Below are 19,243 nucleotides of genomic sequence, written 5' to 3'. Positions count from 1 at the left end.
CAGAGGAAGAATACCCTCCACAGCCTGAAGAAGCAAATCAGATTTCTTGTCAAGTCCTCTAAGGCTAGCTATGAGTCTAAATTAGCATCCCTAGCTAAAGACAGTCATAAGGCATTCTTTAGCTACATCTGAAACCAAAAAGGGAATGCCCAGCTGTATGTCAAACTTATAATGGATTGTACCACTCACACTAAACCTGAAGAAATTGCCAACCTGCTAGCCAACAGATTTGGCAATAACTTCACCCTCCCTGTCCCCACCAGACATACCCCAAAGCATTCCTGGCACCAGTTCTCTAGCAAGTGTCTCCAAATAACAGGTTATACAAGCACTCTCCAAGGCCAAAAACATGGTCTCTATGGGACCAGATAACACCCCCCAGGCTGCTTACTAGACAATCTAAAACAAGAGAGAGCTATCAACCAATACTCCTAACAAGACTTACCTGCAAGGCCATGGAAAGAAAACATGGACCTTAACCACAAGGACATGGGTAACCTTCAAACCCTTGACCCAATCCAATTTGGTTTCATCAAGGGTAGATCTTGCTTAATAAACCTAGTGGACTTCTTTGAGAATGTCACCAAAGCTCTGGATGAGGGCAAAACAGTACATACTGCCTGGCTTGATTAGCCAAAGCCTTTGACACAACTCCCCATGCCGGTATCATAAGAGAAACTCTTCCACCTGGGGATTAGTCCATACATTACTAGATGGGTTCAAACTGTCTCACCGACAGAATGCACACTGTCAAAGTTTGGGGAGTCCACCTCCACCAGTAGACCAGTTACTGGTGGTGTACCACAAAGATCTGTGCTGGGTCTTCTACTGTTTGGAGTCTATTTCTCTGAAGTTCAGGAGAAGGTAGATAGCCTGTGGCTTACCAAGTTTGCAAATGACTGTAAACTGGGCACAATCATGGAGTCTCCCAACAATGTTAACCTATTACAGAAAGGGCCGACACAGACAAATGACTGGCGCCAAACTCATGGACTAAAACGTAACATAAAAAATGCCTCATTATCCCCTTCAGCAAAGAAGTAGCCCCTACTAATTCTGATAGAGAGCACCCCTCTAAGTTCAAACTCAGTTGTGTGAGACTTGGGAAAACATGTTGATAGCAATATAAATTTCGATCACTATGTGTCCGCAGTGGTAAGAAAAGTATTCTACACTGCACATCTCATAAATAAGGGCATTGCATCCAAGACCATGGAGGTTATAGCTCCAGTGTACTCGACCCTTATCAGACTACTACTTGAGTACAATGCTCCCTTCTCTGTATGTACCTCACCAGACATCTGCAACAACTTGAGAAACCTCAGAGGTTTCTAACCAAGAGAATCCAGGGCTTTCAAAACATGACATACATGGAAAGACTGAAAGCCCTGTCATTGTACTCCGCATTGTACATGCTGCTGGGAGGCGACCTGTACCTGGCCTACAAGGCAGTCTCAGACCCTACCCTAATGGAAATGCTGCACATCCACAAATCAAATGAGACAAAAATAACTCGCTCCAGGGATCTCAATGTAGCCTGTGAAATTAACAGAACATGCTGGAGAGACAGGTATATCTATCGCCCAGCGATTGCTGCTACTCTGGAATAAGCTCCCACTCCATGTGAATCAGAGCTCCTCAATCACCGTATTCAAGCACATCCGTGACAACTGGATGGGTGACTCCATAAATTCACCCCGGGGATGGCACGTATGTCCTTCATGGACAGAGGCAGTTGGTGCTGATTACAGAATCGCTCTAACAACCACCATCTAACTATGGTCAGTAAGGGGTCTTGGGTTATTACATGGCTAGGCTTGTAAAGGCCCTAGGGCCATTAGCCTAGTAACCTCCTATGAACCTATGTTATGGTTAGATTGCAGAAATTTTTGTAGCAAAATGTAAGGTTGGCGCTCACTCTCCCAAATACGCAACAAATGCTAGAGCTACACAGTAATCATTTAACCAAGGACTGATGTACGAAATCATTGTCAGATAGCTGTGTGATGCATTCTAGACCTGCTGGTCGGAGTACCTAAGGCTGGCATTCGTCGATGATGATCTTCATTCTTATAAGGGTACTAGAGGTCAGCTGTCCATTGTGAGTATTCACATTTTAGAGACTATAAGGTGCTTAGGACTAATGTGTAATACACATCCTTGTTTTTCATGTTTGTGTTTATTTTCTTAATATTGAGGCTTAATAATAAACTGTTATAAAATGCTCACGAAGTGCGGAATGTTCCGGCTCATCAAAGATGAGGTTGATTTGTGTTATTATCTAGAATACTAAACACTGATTGACATCCTGTTCAAGTGAACTACAAGGAGTAGTCAGTAACTCCTTTGTTTGCTTTACTGTCATCTTAAAGTAGAGAACCTTGTCTCTCCAACAGATCATTATGTCTCCCACAGTGCTTCACTCTTTCTGTGGAACCTGAATCCTGGTCATTTGCATTTGTAGTGCAGTTTTACTAGACTTTCTATAACATCAATCTTTTAGCAGACTTGTTTAACTTTGACAGGTAAATTATCAAGTCCATCAGATGTGAAAGAAATGCTGTTTGTAGAAAGTACACAGTATCAGAATCCTTGCGAAGTGATGTGCAAAGGGGTAGAACTGCTCTCAGGTTTGCTGTACATGTGTGTGTGCAGCCTGATGACTCTGAGACGCCGTCTTGAGTTGGATGCTATACCATGAGAAGTCTTTTTTGTTAAGCTGTTGTTAGCACTGTCATTTCTTCAGTTGGTCTTCATACATCGTATGATGTCAACCAATTGTTAGTGTTTCCTGAGTGTCCAGTCTGCTTTGCACTGGATCTAAGCTACCACACATATAACCATTTTTCTAACTTTGTAAAGTCCTTTCATGTCCTTTGCATCTCGTCTTCTATGCCCAAGATGTTTCACCAGTTAAACAATTGTGATACTGCATTGAAATATGTGGTACTCTGAAGAAGGTAGCTCTCCTAGAAACCAAATCTTTGTTTACAAACCACTAAGCATACATCATGAGATGTAAGAAATTGTTATTCAAGTAAAGCATGCTGTTGTGGTCTTGACAGAGTAATTTTCATTTTCAGGTATTATGCCCATGTTCATCTCATCTCACTGTACCAGCTAGCTGCTCTGCATTGCAGTTTCTGTATTTGTGCTTAGAGTCATATAATTCTACTGCTAATTTGCTAACTATAAACATGTAAACCAGGTTGCTGTCCACCACAGTGGTATTGACGCTGGTTGAAATCTGTCATACTCTGGTTCCTCTAAATTTGGCATTATCCATCAGTTAATATGTATTTTAAATTATGTCTGGATCTAAGACCTAGTTAAACATCAGTTTACCTTCATGTTTATGTCTTATCATTTTAGAAAGCTGTCAGCATAGTTAAATATTGGATTGTCTGAATGAAAGCATGTACTGATCTGTGCACCTCTTTCTGTTCAAGTGGTCAGAGAATGTTTTTGGTTGAGAAATTAAACTTTTTTTTTTCTGTTTGTTCATATTTTTTCTGTCTTCTCCTGCTCCCTCTCAGGCTGATGGCAGTTGAAGAGGAGCTGAAGAAGGATCACGCGGAAATGCAGTCCGTTATTGATGCAAAGCAGAAAATCATAGAGGCACAGGTAAGCATTCATTTTGTGGGTGTTTAGCATGAATTAAGCAAGAGCAATGGAGTTTTATTCTGTTCCATTTCTTAGTGGATTTTAGAAAAGAAAAAAAAAGGAATTTTGCCTTTGTTTACAGTTCAGAATTCCAGATGAAATGCTGTTTTTGTGGTCAGCCAATGTCTTGAATCAGGATCTCATGTTAGTAAAGCTGAACCAAAGAAAATAAGAGATACCTATATTCTACCTCACTTGAGCTCCTTCATTACTCATAAACCCCCTTCAGGTAAGGCAGAATTGTTAACTAGGGTAGGAGGGAGACCCTCAGCCAGGCTATTAGACTGTAGGAAGTTAGATTTGGGGAATGGCTGTTTTCCCTGTGGAGCATACCTTGCTGTTCTGCAGGTGTCCTTGAGGTTCAGAAATCATCTGCAGAAGTGGTATCCATAGTTCCCTGACTTACCTTTACCAGCTAGAACAGCATGGATGAGCTTTGCTTTTTCCATCATATCCTTTAGAGGGACCTTTTGGGTCAGAGATATTGGACGGAAAGCATATGCAGTACATACTGATCCCATGAATGCGACTTCATCCGAAATTCTGGAGGGAAACTTGGGAAGATGAGCATTTCCTGGAGTGAAGAAGAGGGTTGTCTGTGGAGAAGCTTAGTTCTGAACTATGGCCAAAAATGCTCTTCTGTTCGGTTTCTGTTCATATCCAACTGATATCTTTCTGTTTAGAAAGTCCATGCCATATTTAAAGGGATTGAATGAGCTACCTCAAAGAAAAGTAACACAGTAGTCTGTAGTTATGGTTTCTATACTATGTGTTCATATGATCATAGGAAATTACTAGGCCAATGGCCCTTGAGCCCTTACAAACCTAGACAACTTCTACCCATAGTTCCACAATCAGCACCTGTTGCCCCTGTCCAAGAGAGAGACAGGTGGAACCCCCAGGGTGAATTTACGGGTACCCATCCAGTCGTCCAGATTGCATTTGAAGAGGGCCAGTGAGGTGCTCTGTTTGACATGAAGTGGGAGTCTGTTCCAAAGGTGTGGTAACCTTTGGGAGACAAATCTGTCCCTCCAGCAGGTTCTATTAATGTCACATACCAGGTTAAGGTCTTTAGAGTAAGTAGCCCTTTGACTTGTGGATATGCAGCATTTCCAATAAAGCAGGTTCAGAGATTACCTTATATGCAAGGCAGAGAATGCCTCTGAGTAGTCTGTATGAAACAGAATAACGTGCGGATGGCTCAGTGGTGCAGCGGTAGTGCTGTCACCTCACAGCAAGAGGTTCTCCGGTTCAATTCTTGGCGGTGCCTTCTGTGTGGAGTCTGCATGTCCTCACTGCATTCATGTGGGTTTCCTCAGGGTGCTCCGGTTTCCTCCCATGTCACAAAGACATGCATCTAGAGCATTCTCCCCGGCCCTCGGCTGAAAATTGGCTTCGATCCAAGTCAGACAAAGTGTCAAATGTTAAATAAAAATAAAATGTTAAGTGACAGTGATTTCATACGATCCACATAGGACAGATGTTGATGACCTTGAATTTTCCTTGTGAGGAACCTTTGTGGTCTCTCCAGTTGCTGTAGGTACTTGGAAAGGTACATACCAAAAGGGGAGTTGTACTCAATTATTGGCCTGATGAGGAAGAGTACAGAGAGGTTATAACTTCTTTTTTTTCTGGAGACAATACCCTTACTTATGAGATGAGCAATAATAGAATGCCCTTCTTACCACTGTGGAGACATGGTGGTCAAAGGTAAGATTGCTGTCAACCTGCATACCCAGGTCTCTCGCCACTGCTTCTGGGTTCAGTCCTGACCTCAGGTTACTGTATTTGTAGAGGTATGCAGGTTCTCTCCATTTCTGCTTGAGTTTCCTCTGCCTACTTCTGAAAACAAATACACACACACACACACACACACACACACACACACACACGCATACACATACACATATACACACACACACACACACACACACACACACACACGCATACACACACACATGCATACACACACGCATACACACATACACACACACACGCATACACACACACACATGCATACTCACACACACACACACACACACACACACACACACACACACACACACATTTCTTTTTATCTTTGTTCTTGTAGTCCAGGTATTAGCTGGAAGTGCTCACTGAGAAATCCATTTATTCACCCAGTTAAAACTCAAACAAATAATAGAGACAAGTTGAGTTTCTTGGCAGTCCCAGCTCCCACATCTTTTGAAGTCACATTGCATTGTTGAAGAGTCTGTGTTCCTTTTTCTTCAGGTACCAAATGATTATAGTTTCTTTCTGAATCAGCAGTTGCCCTTGAAACATGGAATTGAGAAAGGCCACAGGCAGGTATATGCTACAGAACCAAAGACATAGTAACTGACTGCCTGATTCGGGGTCGATTTCTGGAAAAGATGGAGAGGATTTACAGTGAGATGTTTTCAAACCCTTGTGTTCTCTCTCAACATACCCAAGTCAGATCTAATGCCACTCAGAGTCATTTTCCTGGAGACTCTCTAGGACTCCAGCAACCAGAAAGCATTCCTTCTACAGGACAAGCTGGAACTCCTAGCAAAATATTTCACGGAGGTTTCCGGGGAGTTCTTGATGACACTGAGTTACATTGCCCACACAGTTCTAATGGTAAACCTAGTGAGGTTATTTATGAAGTAGTGTTGGTAGTACCCCAGAAACACCTGGAGTCTGCATACCCTGTCCCTGGAGCAGACCAATCTTCATTCTGCCTTCCCTCAAACAGGAATTGGAATAGTGGTCCAACCAGGTCAGACAAAACCTAGGTGTACCTTTCAGGCAGGATCCTGATTACAGATGCCCTATGAGGCTTTGTCTGAAGAGCCATTTGAAGAGGCCTCAAGGTTCAAGGCAATGAGACTACTTTTTATCTGTGTATGCATGCATGTATGTATGTATGCATGCATGCATGTATGTATTTATTTATTTATCCTTTGTTGAACGAATTAGTCCCACTAGGTTAGTGGCTTTTTTTCAGGGGAGACCCGACATGATTTTTATACTGCTAGGGGAAATTTGATCAGAGCATCAGGGAACTTTCCATACTCTTTTCAATAGGTGCCATGGCATCTTTTATACCCAACTGAGCTACCACCAACGCAGTCAGATGGGACCTCGGTTTAACATCTCATGAGAAGAATGACTCACTCAGGAGTGCAGCGCCCCCCCCCCCCCATGTTGCACTGCAGCATTACCAGTCAATCTACCTGGTGTGGGACTAGAACCCATAGTCTTTTGCACCAAAGGAGGGTCTGCTTCCTTTTGCATCACCAGCTCTGACATACTCCCAGAGGAAACTGCCCACTTGGAAAGTGGTAAGCCTGAGTGCTCCCTTGTTGTCTGTTACCTTTTTTAGTATTCTGTTTTTTTACTTATACCCTTCCATGCAGACTTGTATCCAAGCACTCAAAGCACTGAAGTGTATATGTAAAAAACAGAGAGTACTATAAGAGGTAATAGACAACAAAGGGGCACTCAGTCCGACCACCTTTCCATGTTGGCAGCTGCTGTATAATACAGCAATAACTGACGCTGGTGTAATGTTGATTACCCACGGTTGGCGTGGTTTGGTCATGAGCGAAGCCCGGTGGCCAAACAAAGCCAACCGTGGGTAAATCCAGCATTACCCACACCCAGAAGTGGTTATTATTATATTAATGACATTATTTAAGAAAAAAAAGAATTATTTTTCTTAAATAATGGCATTGTATAATGCCTCCTTGCTACCCTTCCACAGCTGTCTGGTATTCTGCGGCAGTTCTGATGTACTGCGCATGCGTATGCCTATGCAGTACATCAGAGCTGTGGGCAAAAGCAACGGAGAAAGCAAGATCTCTGTTGCTTTTTACTGTTTCGCTATGTTTAATGGGTTTAACATAGCGAGACAGCTTTAAAAAAAGCAACGGAGAATCTCCGTTGCTTATTTTAAAGCTGTCTCGCTATGTTAAACCCATTTTAACATAGCGAGACAGTTTTGAAAAAAGCAACGGAGAAAGCAAGATCTCCGTTGCTTTTTACAAACTGTCTCGCTATGTTAAATCGGTTTAACATAGCGAGACAGCTTTAAAATAATCAACGGAGATCTCCGTTGCTTTTTTTAAACCTGTCTCGCTATGTTAAACTCCTTTAACATACCGAGACAGTGTTTTAAAAAAAGACTTATACTAATGGAAAAAGTCCGGGCGACTGGACCTTTTGCCATTAGTATAAGTCGATTTACAACGTACATGCTGACCAATCAGCGTGCACGTTTTGGAATATTAATGGTGGGGTCATGGTATAATTAGAGATGTCTAAGGGGGGTGGAGCCTAGATGCCAACTGAGAGCAGTGAATTTTGAGAGCTCCATAAACTAGTATAATAATACAGGAAAATTTTATTATTTTCAAGTTTAGAACGTCAGAAATCTATAAACTACTAAACTACATAAATATAAATTTTGGTGGAGATATACAAAAATTTTCCTGTCAAGTAACTTGGAGATATATTGAGTCACTGAATATGAACAACTCAAGGAATTCTCATCCAGATGCTGCTTTGAAAAAAGAACTGCAATTGATGACATCTACCTTACAGGCACTATCTTTGAAGATGGATGGCTTTAAAAATGACTTGGAAAACCTCAAATTAAATTCTCAAAAACCGACTGATACTCTTAAGAAACTATTACAGCAACACCATACAAAAATAACAAATATAGACTTCTCTAAATGACACTGAAGGGAGACTCGAGGAAGAATTTCAAAAAGAATTTCTGGTTAAACAAAATATATGGCTGCTTAACAAAATAGATGACTTAGAAAACAGGGAAAGGAGAAACAACATAAGGATCTTTGGTCTGCCTGAATACACTGAAGGAGAAGACGTTATTTCATTCTTAACAACCTGGATTCCTGAATTTTTAGACTTGAAAGAGGGACTTTTATTTGGAATTCAAAGGGTGCATAGAGCACTGAGGAAACCTGCTTCTAACTCAACAAATACTCCACCTAGATCTATAGTTATACAATTTCTTTAATTTCTCGACAAGGAACTAATATTAAAATCTGCTTGGAGAAAATCGCCCTTAAAATACAATCAAAGCCTGATAAGGTTTGACAATGATTATTCTTCCAGAATACTAGAACAAAGGAAAAAAGTCTGGCCAATAATAAAACTGTTAAAACAAAACAACATTAAAGCACAGCTGTCTTTTCCAGCCAAGATAAAAGTACTTTTTGCCAATGAGACGAGAACCTTTAATGACTTAGAAGAAGCTACTATATTCATCAAAAACAACAACATAGTGTGTATCCCAGAAGAAATGGAATGGATGGCCCCTATTCTTAAAAGAATAAAAGAAACAAATCCTTGGACTGATGCTAGAAAAAAGAAACAAAAAACTGATTCCAAGATAGCTGCCCCAAAAAAACAACTCTTACAACTACATCTCTCAAAGTATCAACTGATATGGTACACCACTTGTCATCTGTTTTTATTTTAAAAAAAGGAGGGTTTCTTAAGCAACTGAGAAACAGTAATGATTTATTCAGAATGTTCAAAGAGTCCAATAATTCTTCACAAACAAAGGTAGGTCAAGATGGGTTACTATTTACATTATATATAAGCCAAACAAAGCAACATATAATACAAACATAGAAGATGTTCTTCGTGTTTCACTGTTGCAGTCATTACATTTGGGTTATCTGCTGGCAGGTTGCCCTCAGTCAGCCTGAATTCCAAAGTCTTGGGTCCTGCGTCGGTTGCTGTCTCCTCTTCCATGACATCAGATCGTCAGGGGTATAAAACATGCAGCCGATGCCATTTTCTTTAGTCTTTCTTGCTGTGCTGTGCCTGAAGCAGGAGCACTTCGCAAGTGCTGGTCAGCCGACTACTGAAATATTCCAGTTTGAGTTTCAGAACCGAAGTCTTCACTAAAGCTAAGTACCCCATTGGGGAAACTTTTTTTTGCTCCATACCGATGTCAGAAAAAGTAAATAATTGTATTACTTGTGGGAAGCAAGTGCCTCATAAGGATTTCCATTTATACTGTATTCCTTGCCTAGGCCCTGATCACAATGTGCCTGGCTGTCGGTTTTGTGCTAGATTTAACCAACGCAGTATTAAACGTCGGTATATTTTTGCCTCAAAGTATTTTGGAAACAGATTTAACTACCCAGAAATGTCATCGGATAGCAATCCGACTACTGGAGTACATAAAAAATGCAAAGAAAAGGACACAGAAAGGCAGTCGAAATCCAAAACCGATGACGAGACATCTCCTAAGCCAGTCGCCAGTACTCAGTGAGGCGCTTTCACAGCCCCTGATACCTTTGAGTCGCAGGCCTCTACTGACACCCATGTGGAGTTTGGCATGCCACAAGATACTCAAGGTATTGGACCGACGGATGTATCTCCCTCGGATGGGTCCGGAGCCGCTGAGCAGGCACCGGCTTCTGAGGGTGTTTTCAGACCTCAACATTTGTATATCAAACCGATGACAGCTGCAAAAACAAAGACAAAAGCAAATTCTAAAACTAAAAAACCGACGCATGAGCCACATGCACAGGCCTCTATGCCTAAAAAACAGATGATCAAAATGGCTGAAGACCTCATTACCTTGATCAGGTGTACCCATCCCCCTCCAGATAAGAGGCCTAGGCAAAACACTGATTATGAATCTTCAGATCAGGTTTCTATTTCTTCTGATTCCTCTTTTGATCAGGAATTATCTATACCTCCCTATGAGGATTCTGATGCAAAGGAGTCTGTACCATCTGCTTCTCCTCCTGAAGATTATTCATTTGGGGAAACCTTGCATACTTTGAGGGAGCATTTTCACTGGGAGAGTCAAGATTTCTCAGAATCAAAAAAGAGACTCAGGGATTTCCTTCTTCTCCCTCAGCACAGGCCTTTAGCCATTCCCGTTTTAGACATTGTGGATGATGTATTTTCGGAGTCAAGCTTGACCTCTGACTCCTTACCTCCGGCTCCCAGTAAGCCTGACAGATATTACAGGGTCCCTGACTCACATAAATTTTTATTTAGAAACCCTGCTGCTGATCCTGAAACTATTTCACAGGATCCAAAGGGAGTTAAGGCCTCAACAGCAAAAAAATCCTACCCCCTCTGACAGAGATTCAAGAGCACTGGACAGATGGGGAAAAAAAGTTTATACATCTGCAACATTGGCAATCATAGCCTTAAACTGTCAATTTTATATGCTTAAGTATCAACAACATGTTAGTGGATTGCTGAAACAGAAAATTATGTTGGTTTCTGAATGTGCAGAAAATAAAGAATTGCAGGAATTATTGCATGCAGCTGAACAGGTTGGAAAGCATACTTTGCAATGTGGTTTTGACTCCTTAGAGGCCTCCTGCAGGGCCGCAGTTACTGGATCTGTGATTAGGAGGCATGCCTGGCTAAAAGAACAAAATTTGCAAGATCATGTTAAAGCTAAATTGCTAGATGCACGTTTACAGTATGATACTCTGTTTGGTATTAAGGCAGAAGAGGTTTTAAAGAAAATGGAAGACAAAGCTAAGTCTATGCAAACTGTTAAAGACTTCTTACAGGTACAGCCACCAAGATTCAGTAGATACTGGCCTACACAGAACTGGTCATTTCCTGTGTCAGACAGAGCTCAAAGGGGCAAATCCAGATGCCCTAAGGGTTCCAGTTACCAGGCGCAAGATTCATACAGGTCAAAGCAATGGGGCGCTTCTACCTCCAAATCTGGAGAAGATAAAGCGCAAACCTACAGAAAACAGTCCCAATGACTTCCCTCTGCCTACACCAAGTACTTATCTTTTGGCAGCACCCTTAGGGGGAAAATTAGCACTTTTTGCTCAAAACTGGCAGGTAATAACCCAGGACAAGTGGGTACTAAACATAGTATCACAGGGATACAGATTCCATTTCCACACTCTGCCAATGGCAAACGGTTGGCCAGATCTGCCAAAAAATCAATGGGCAGAGGCACAGAAACAGGTTACGTCCCTCATGGATATGGGGGGCCATTCAGCCAGTACCAGAACAGGAAAAAGGATAAGGGTTTTACTCAAGACTGTTCTTGGTACCCAGAAAGGACAAGGCCTGGTGGCCAATACTGGATTTACAAATTTTGAACACATACCTGGACATTCCAAAATTCAAAATGCTGACTTTGCAGCAGCTTCTGCCCATGCTGGGCAAGAATGCTTGGCTGTTGACCTTAGACCTAAAAGAGGCATACCTGCATGCCCCAATAAGACAATCGTACGGAAGATACCTCAGATTCAAGGCTGGCTTAATGCATTACCAATTCTCTGCACTGCCCTTTGGCTTATCTACTGCACCCAGGGTCTTCGCAAAGTGCCTGGCACCAGTAATTGCATTTTGCAGACAAAGAAGTATACAAATATATCCTTACTTGGACAACTATCTCATTCAAGCAGAGAGCAAGGACATTCTTCTTCAACACCTGGCGTTTGTGAAAAGGCTTCTAACATGCCTAGGGTATACAGTAAACGAAAATAAATCACAACGGGTACCCTCTCCAAAGATAACATTCCTGGGTGCAAGCTTGAATACAACTGCCCAGATGGCTTACCTCACGCCAGACAAGCAAAGGCAACTGACTACTTACTTCAAACTGATGGCAACAAAAACCCAGTTATCTGCAAGACAAATTCTGCAGGCCTTGGGCTTCATGGCATCCTGCATCCTACTGATTCCATATGCAAGACTGTATATGAGGAAACTTCAATGGTGCCTAAAATGATTATGGAGTCAACATTCTCACAGTCTGGCAACTATGATTCCTCTCATACCCTGCCTACAACAGGAGTTTCTATGGTGGGCAAAGGCATGTCACCAAAACATGGGACAGACCTTCACTCTACCCCCTGCCAGCCAAACCTTAACAGATGCATCAGATTATGCCTGGGGGGCCCACATGGCAGGAAGATGCATTCAGGGCATATAGACCCCAAAACAAATGCATCTACATATCAACCAGAAAGAGATGCTAGCTGTTCAAAATGCCCTAACAGCCTTCAAGGACTTACAACTGCTGATAAAGATGGACAACACCATGGTCATGTGGTATATAAACAAGCAGGGGGGCACACACTCATACCCCCTTTGCAGATTAGCCATGGCACTGTGGGACACAGCTTTGACCTACCAAATACATCTTCAAGCTCAGTTCCTGCCAGGAAAGCAAAATACTCTGGCAGAGGATTTAAGCAGAAACCTTATGGACCCTCATGAGTGGAAACTAAATCCACAAGTCTTCAGCATGATAACAAAGAAATGGGGGAGCTCAGACATAGATCTATTTGCCTCTCCTCAAAATTACCAATTGAAAAGATTCTGCACAAGGACTTATCACAGACAAGCATGAAAAGTGGACGCCCTATCCTTCAGTTGGAAAAACCTATCAGTTTGCACCTTTCCTCCTCTGCCTCTTCTTCCCAAGGTCCTCCTAAAAGTCAGACAAGAGAAACCAAAGATACTAATTGCCCTGGACTGGCCCCACCAATACTGGTACCCAGTCCTGTGGAACTTGTCTCAATACCCAGCTTGGACCTTACCCCAAAGACCTCAACTACTGTCCCAGCAAAACAATCAGATCCTGCACAATCAACTCCAGACACTGAACCTGGCAGCATGGCTGATCATGTAGTTTTGCAAACAACTCCTCTCAGTAAAGCTGTGATGGATGTCATTTTGGAAGCCAGAAGGCCTAGTACTAGAAAATCTTATGCTGATAAATGGGAGAGATTCTGTGCTTGGAATCAAGCACAAGGAACTGATACAGCAGAACCAAATATTCCTCAGATATTACAATACTTAACTGAGATGCTTGACAAAGGCCTATCTTTCTCATCAATTAAAATCCATGCCTCTGCCATTTCGGCTCATTCCAGTACAGAGCCACCAATCTTTTCTCATCCCGTACTAAAGCAGTATCTTAGAGGAGCCAAAAATGTAAAGCCTCCTAGAAGATCACCATTACTTGCATGGGACCTCAATTATGTATTGGAAAAGCTCACCCTGCCTCTATTTGAACCAGCTGCTACCGCTAATATAAAGTTCTTATCATGAAAAACAGCTCTGCTACTAGCAATTACTTCAGCAAGAAGAGTTTCAGAGCTACAGGCCCTCATGACTGTAGAGCCTTTTATCATATTTTACCCAGACAGTGTGTCTCTGAGGACAAATCCTACATTTATGCTTAAGGTGGTTTCCAGTATGGCTCTTAACCAAACAATTCACCTGCCAAGCTTTTATCCAAATCTGCAGAACAAGGGGGAGAGAATTCTGCATTCCTTGGACGTACACAGACAGCTAAGATTCTACTTGAGCAGGACTAAAGCTCTAAGAAAAACTGAGCAACTACTAGTAACATATGCTGCAGGATCAGAAGGAAAGGCTATTTTAAAGCAGACAGTTTCAAAGTGGATAAGCCACTGCATCCGTTTCTGCTACTTACACCATGGTAAACCTATGCCCAAGGGCATTAGGTCTCATTCCACCAGAGCTGCAGCTACTTCAGCAGCCTTTCTCAGAGGAGTACCAACCAAAGACATTCTAGAGGCTGCTACTTGGGTTCTATTCACACTTTTACAAAGCATTATCATTTGCCTCTCTACTCTAAGTCCAGGGCAGGCTTTGCCACTGCAGTTCTGCAGGGCCTTATAGACTCACCTAATGCTGTTTAGCTCCAGCCTCCCAACCATAGCTTTGGGGTTCTACCCAAATGTAATGACTGCAACAGTGAAACATAAAAAACATAGTACAGTTGTGTACACTTTCCATAAATGTAGTTGTTCGACTGTATTCACTGTTGCAGTCCAGGTTACCCGCCCACCATCCCCCAGTCATTCTGGAGTTTATCTTTCCTTCTCTATCTTCTACAACCTATGTGGTGTATTTGCTTGTAGATGAAGGTAAAGTTTATATTGATGCATGTAGATATATATATATTTTTATATATATTTTTGCTACCTTTTTGGGGGCACCTGACATCTGGGGTAAGAAAAACTAAAGAAAATGGCATCGGCTGCATGTTTTATACCCCTGACGACCTGACGTCATGGAAGAGGAGACAGCAACCGACACAGGACCCAAGACTTTGGAATTCAGAACGACTGAGGGCAACCTGCCAGCAGATTACCCAAATGTAATGACTGCAATAGTGAATACACTCGAACATCTACATTTATGGTAAGTGTACACAACTGTACTTTTCTGTTCCCCTACTTGAACTCAATGAATACTTATCATGTTAATTTTTCCTTGATTTAACTTATAATAATTGAAGTAATTAATCAACTAATTCAACAAGGTACCATTCATCAGAGTTCAAACTCTAATGTAATGTAATGAAACAAACTGCTGTCATGGAGACTAATGCCTTCTTCAGTTAAAGTATGATTTAGAAATGTCATGTATATCCTGGTTAAATAATAGCTGCAAGCTTTTAGTACAAATGTCATTATTATATAGTTAATATCAATTATGGCAGGTATCACAGCTTTGAGTGCTGTTTGAGCAATCCTGATATGGTGTGCATGGATGCAGCTGTGTCTGGCAGCTAGTACAAATGTCATTATTATTCTGTCTAAACATAATTAATTATCAACTATGGCAGGTATCATAGCTTTGAGTGCTGTTTGATTAAGCCTGACATGGTGTATGTGGATGCAGCTGTGTCTGTCAGCTATTATATGTTGCCGTTTTCGTCTCTGAGAAGCTGTGGGTTGCGTCTAGTGATTGAGGTTTACTGATGCTTGTGTATTAGGAAGTGACATTTGGTGTTTTAGCCTGAATCCAGGTGAAGGGGGTGGATAGAACTATGATTTAGGATATTTTGGCAATGAATGGTTTGTTTGTACATCTGCTGAGTGAGAGGTGGGAGGGCTGGAGGAGTGTGTTGTCTCTTGTTGTGGCGGCTTGTTGGGCGTTTTTTTTTTTTTTTTTTTATCTGCTTTCTGTTTTTTTCCTGGCTCCTGCCTCACTGATAGGGATGGAATTTAGGCTTGAAGTTTCAATGAAGTGAAGCTTTGTTTTAGGTGCATCGCGAGCCTCTGGTATGTAGTACACACACACTAACAGAAAGAGACGCTCCCAGGTTCCTGTGGTAACGGACACAGAGTGAAGATGATGCTTAATGGCTCTGAGGAGCCTTCGAGATGAGTATCGGCAATGATGTTTTTGGTTAAAAAATTAATATATATATATATATATATATATATATATATATATATATATATATATATATATAGATATATAAAATAAAAGGGCTGTTTTAAACCACATGCACACATATTGATTGTCTCCCAACACTTCGTTTAGCTCATTAAGTTGATTCTTGATAAAAATAAATAAATTTTAAAAAAAAGTGCAATTTTATATTTAAAATGTATTTTGGTCCAAACGCATTAAGGACTTACATAAGAGTGGAAGTCTGAGTTATTGTGAAAGACTAAGAGCACTTGGTCTTGTGCAGTATTCTTTGCAGTGGCCTGGGAGGTGAGCTTGCTCAGACGTGTTGGGCATATGAGGATAGCTGATTCTAGGGGTGTTTCAGGTTGCTGAGAAGTGCTAGACAGTCATCAGATTAACTTCGTGGAAATATCTGTGGGCTTGGAAAGTGTGTTGAGTGTTTCACTGGCAGAGTGGCCACTGCATGGAACAGGCTGGTAAAATGGAACAAGACAAATATTGGTTTGGATATTTTAAGAACAGCCTGGAAATGCACCACATGAACTAGTGGATGGTATTGTTGCAAAACTGGATGGGCATTGTTGCCCGTGCTTGAAGTACTAATATGTGTGTATGTAAGAATGGAAATATAACAAATAAGAAACTAGAAGGGTCTCATAATTTAAAGTCTATGGACTGTATAAACATGCTTGGAAGGAGCTAATAATAAGAATAAACATTACAGCTTGTGGTCTCTCAAATAACTGAGCAACAGCCAAAAAAAACACACAATTATGTAATGTATGATTTTAGTAAATCTAGACATAAAATATGTAATCGTCATAAGATGAAGCAGTCTGCTGAATTTAGATATCAAAGACAGGATTTAATAACATAAGCTTCTGTATAATAAAACTACTGTCTTAACTTGTCATAAATGACATTCACTACATTGAACGTCAAGGGGGAAGCATGATGATTTTCTTATGTAAGTAAATATGCATAAGTCATGTAATTGCTTTAACTTGAATTGTAGTTTTTGTAACCCATCTTGACCATATATAATACTTAAGCGGTTACCAAGTTAACTAATGTTTTATACCTGACATCAAACTGACAAAGTTGTTCAAGAGAAACAATAGAAGCCTGAACTTGAAATGCCATCAAATGTAACAATCATATTCTGAACAAATAGTATGAAATTGACAATAGACACTCAGTTTAATAACATGGGCTTATGTATAACACCACTGTTTCAACTTGTCATAAATGACATACACAATATTGAACATCAAGGGGAAGCATGATTATTTTCTCATATAAGTAAATGTGCATAACAAGTCATATAATTTCTTTAACTTGAATTGTGGTTTTGTAACCCATCTTGACCATACATAATACTTAAGCTGTTACCAAGGTAACTAATATTTTATACAAGACATCAAACTGGCAAAGTTGTTCAAGGGAAACAGTAGAAGCCTGAACTAGGAATGTCAGAGAATGTAACAATCACATTCTGAACAAATAGCATTAAATTGACAATAATCACTCAGTTTAACCTTTGTTGATTATACAAAATAGAATGTTGCCATTTAAATCTAAAAACTTTCAGTATATGCCATAAAATGGCAATTTATGAATAATCACAGTAAGTGAATGTGTTGTTTTTAACCTATAATTTCACTCATTTTATAATAAGAAATGACAGATATGAAAATCCTTGTGTGTAGGAAATGGGGGGAAGAGGGATGCACTGATAATTAAAATGCACTAACTTTCATCAGTGTTTACATAAAACAAACTTGATGCTTTAAATAAGTTAGCAATAAACAAAGTGATTACTTAAATGCTGGCAAACAATTAAATATAACTTCTGCTATATCTAGTGAAATACATTGTATTACAAACATTAGATATAAATATTGTTACCATCTATTTATGTTAAGTAATACGTTTTGAAAGACTTCATCAATAAGGGTGAATATGTTGAATAACTGTGTGCTATAATCTTTTACTGAGGTTTTATATATGATACATCCTACTTTACTATGATTGAATTGCTTGTCATCTATCTTTCATGTAAATATTAATTGCTTATACAATAAGTAGACATTTATATTGTATATCAAAATCCCATAAAATAAACTTGCAAAAAACTTAAATAAAGTAAAACCAAGTAAATACTGACAGAAGACCGTTTTATTTACCACCATAAACTTATAAGGTCTGAAGAAGTGGTTTATCCATGAAAGCGCTTACCATTTTTATGTTTATGAGTTTATGGTGGTAAATCAAACAGACATATGTCAGTATTTACTTGGTTTTACTTTATTTATTATAAACATTTATATTGTATTAGAATTCTCTCTAATCTACAATAGTACTATATCTGTTCAAAATAATATAAATATTGCTTATTCCTATTACAAATATTCTCCCTATGATTCAATTTATGGAGCTCATGTTCTGGATTGTCAAGGTATGAGTGATAATCTGATGGACTTAGGTTTATCCATCAGATTAGGAATGATTTTCATTCCATGGCTAGCGCGGATCTTAGTTTTATTAACATTTATTAGTTTAAATTTATTTCACAAAAACATTTTTAGTATGCCTGACCATAACATTACATTATTGGTAAACACTCGAAGTATAAAACTGATAATTTCCTTTAAAAGCTCAAACATATTCTTTACAGTTATCGGAGGAAAATGTTTAATAGTCACAGTAAAACAAAAAATACATAGTCTAAATAACCTAAGATGGATTTAACTTTATTATCTATAAATACCAATGGCTTAAACAATCCTAGCAAGAGATCAAATCTACTGAAATAATTAAAACTGAACAAAGCACAAATTGTCTTCCTTCAAGAAGCTCATTTCAAAAATTACAATTACAAATGGAATCATAAGGAATATATGATATCGGCGCAATCCACTTATAAGACAAAGACAAAAGGGGTAACAATTATATGGAAAACAAAACTGAGTAACCCAGAAATCATTTATGAGTATGAAGATAAAGAAGGCCTTATGCCATTAGTAATAACTGAATATAATAACAGAATATGGACCCTAGCCAATCTATACTGGTTCCCAGGCATTTGGTCAGGAACTGTTAAAAAAAACACTTGGATTTCATTTCCAATAATTATAAAGGCAACTTAATATTAGGAGGAGATTTTAACTGTATATTTGATATTTCTGAAACTACAAATAAAAGACCGCTGCTTACTTCTGCTGTATCAAAAGCTTTAAACAAGTGTGTAGAATCATTTCATCTTGTAGATACTTTCAAATTTAAAGAAGATAAATCTTTCTTGTTTTCCCATCCAGATCACAGATTTGGTACCCAAACTAGAATAGATAAAATATTTGCTGCCCATGACTTA

The 19,243-nt window shown here is 39.8% G+C and overlaps 1 protein-coding gene across 3 annotated transcripts in view; it reads left to right on the top strand.

Moving 5' to 3' along the window:
• The window catches only part of RASAL2 (RAS protein activator like 2), a 1,712,944-nt gene that overhangs the window by 1,634,094 nt on the left and 59,607 nt on the right, over window positions 1–19,243 (top strand). For all 3 annotated transcript variants that reach the window (XM_044085261.1, XM_044085259.1, XM_044085262.1), the window contains exon 17: window positions 3,537–3,624. In XM_044085261.1, coding sequence (XP_043941196.1) covers window positions 3,537–3,624 — 88 coding nt within the window. The remainder of the gene's footprint in view (window positions 1–3,536; window positions 3,625–19,243) is intronic.

The sequence above is a fragment of the Protopterus annectens genome, chromosome 10.part0, assembly GCF_019279795.1.
Source record: "Protopterus annectens isolate FY-2018-M chromosome 10.part0, PAN1.0, whole genome shotgun sequence".
Classification (NCBI taxonomy): Eukaryota; Metazoa; Chordata; order Ceratodontiformes; family Protopteridae; genus Protopterus; species Protopterus annectens.
This window is presented reverse-complemented; position numbering and strand designations above follow the sequence as displayed.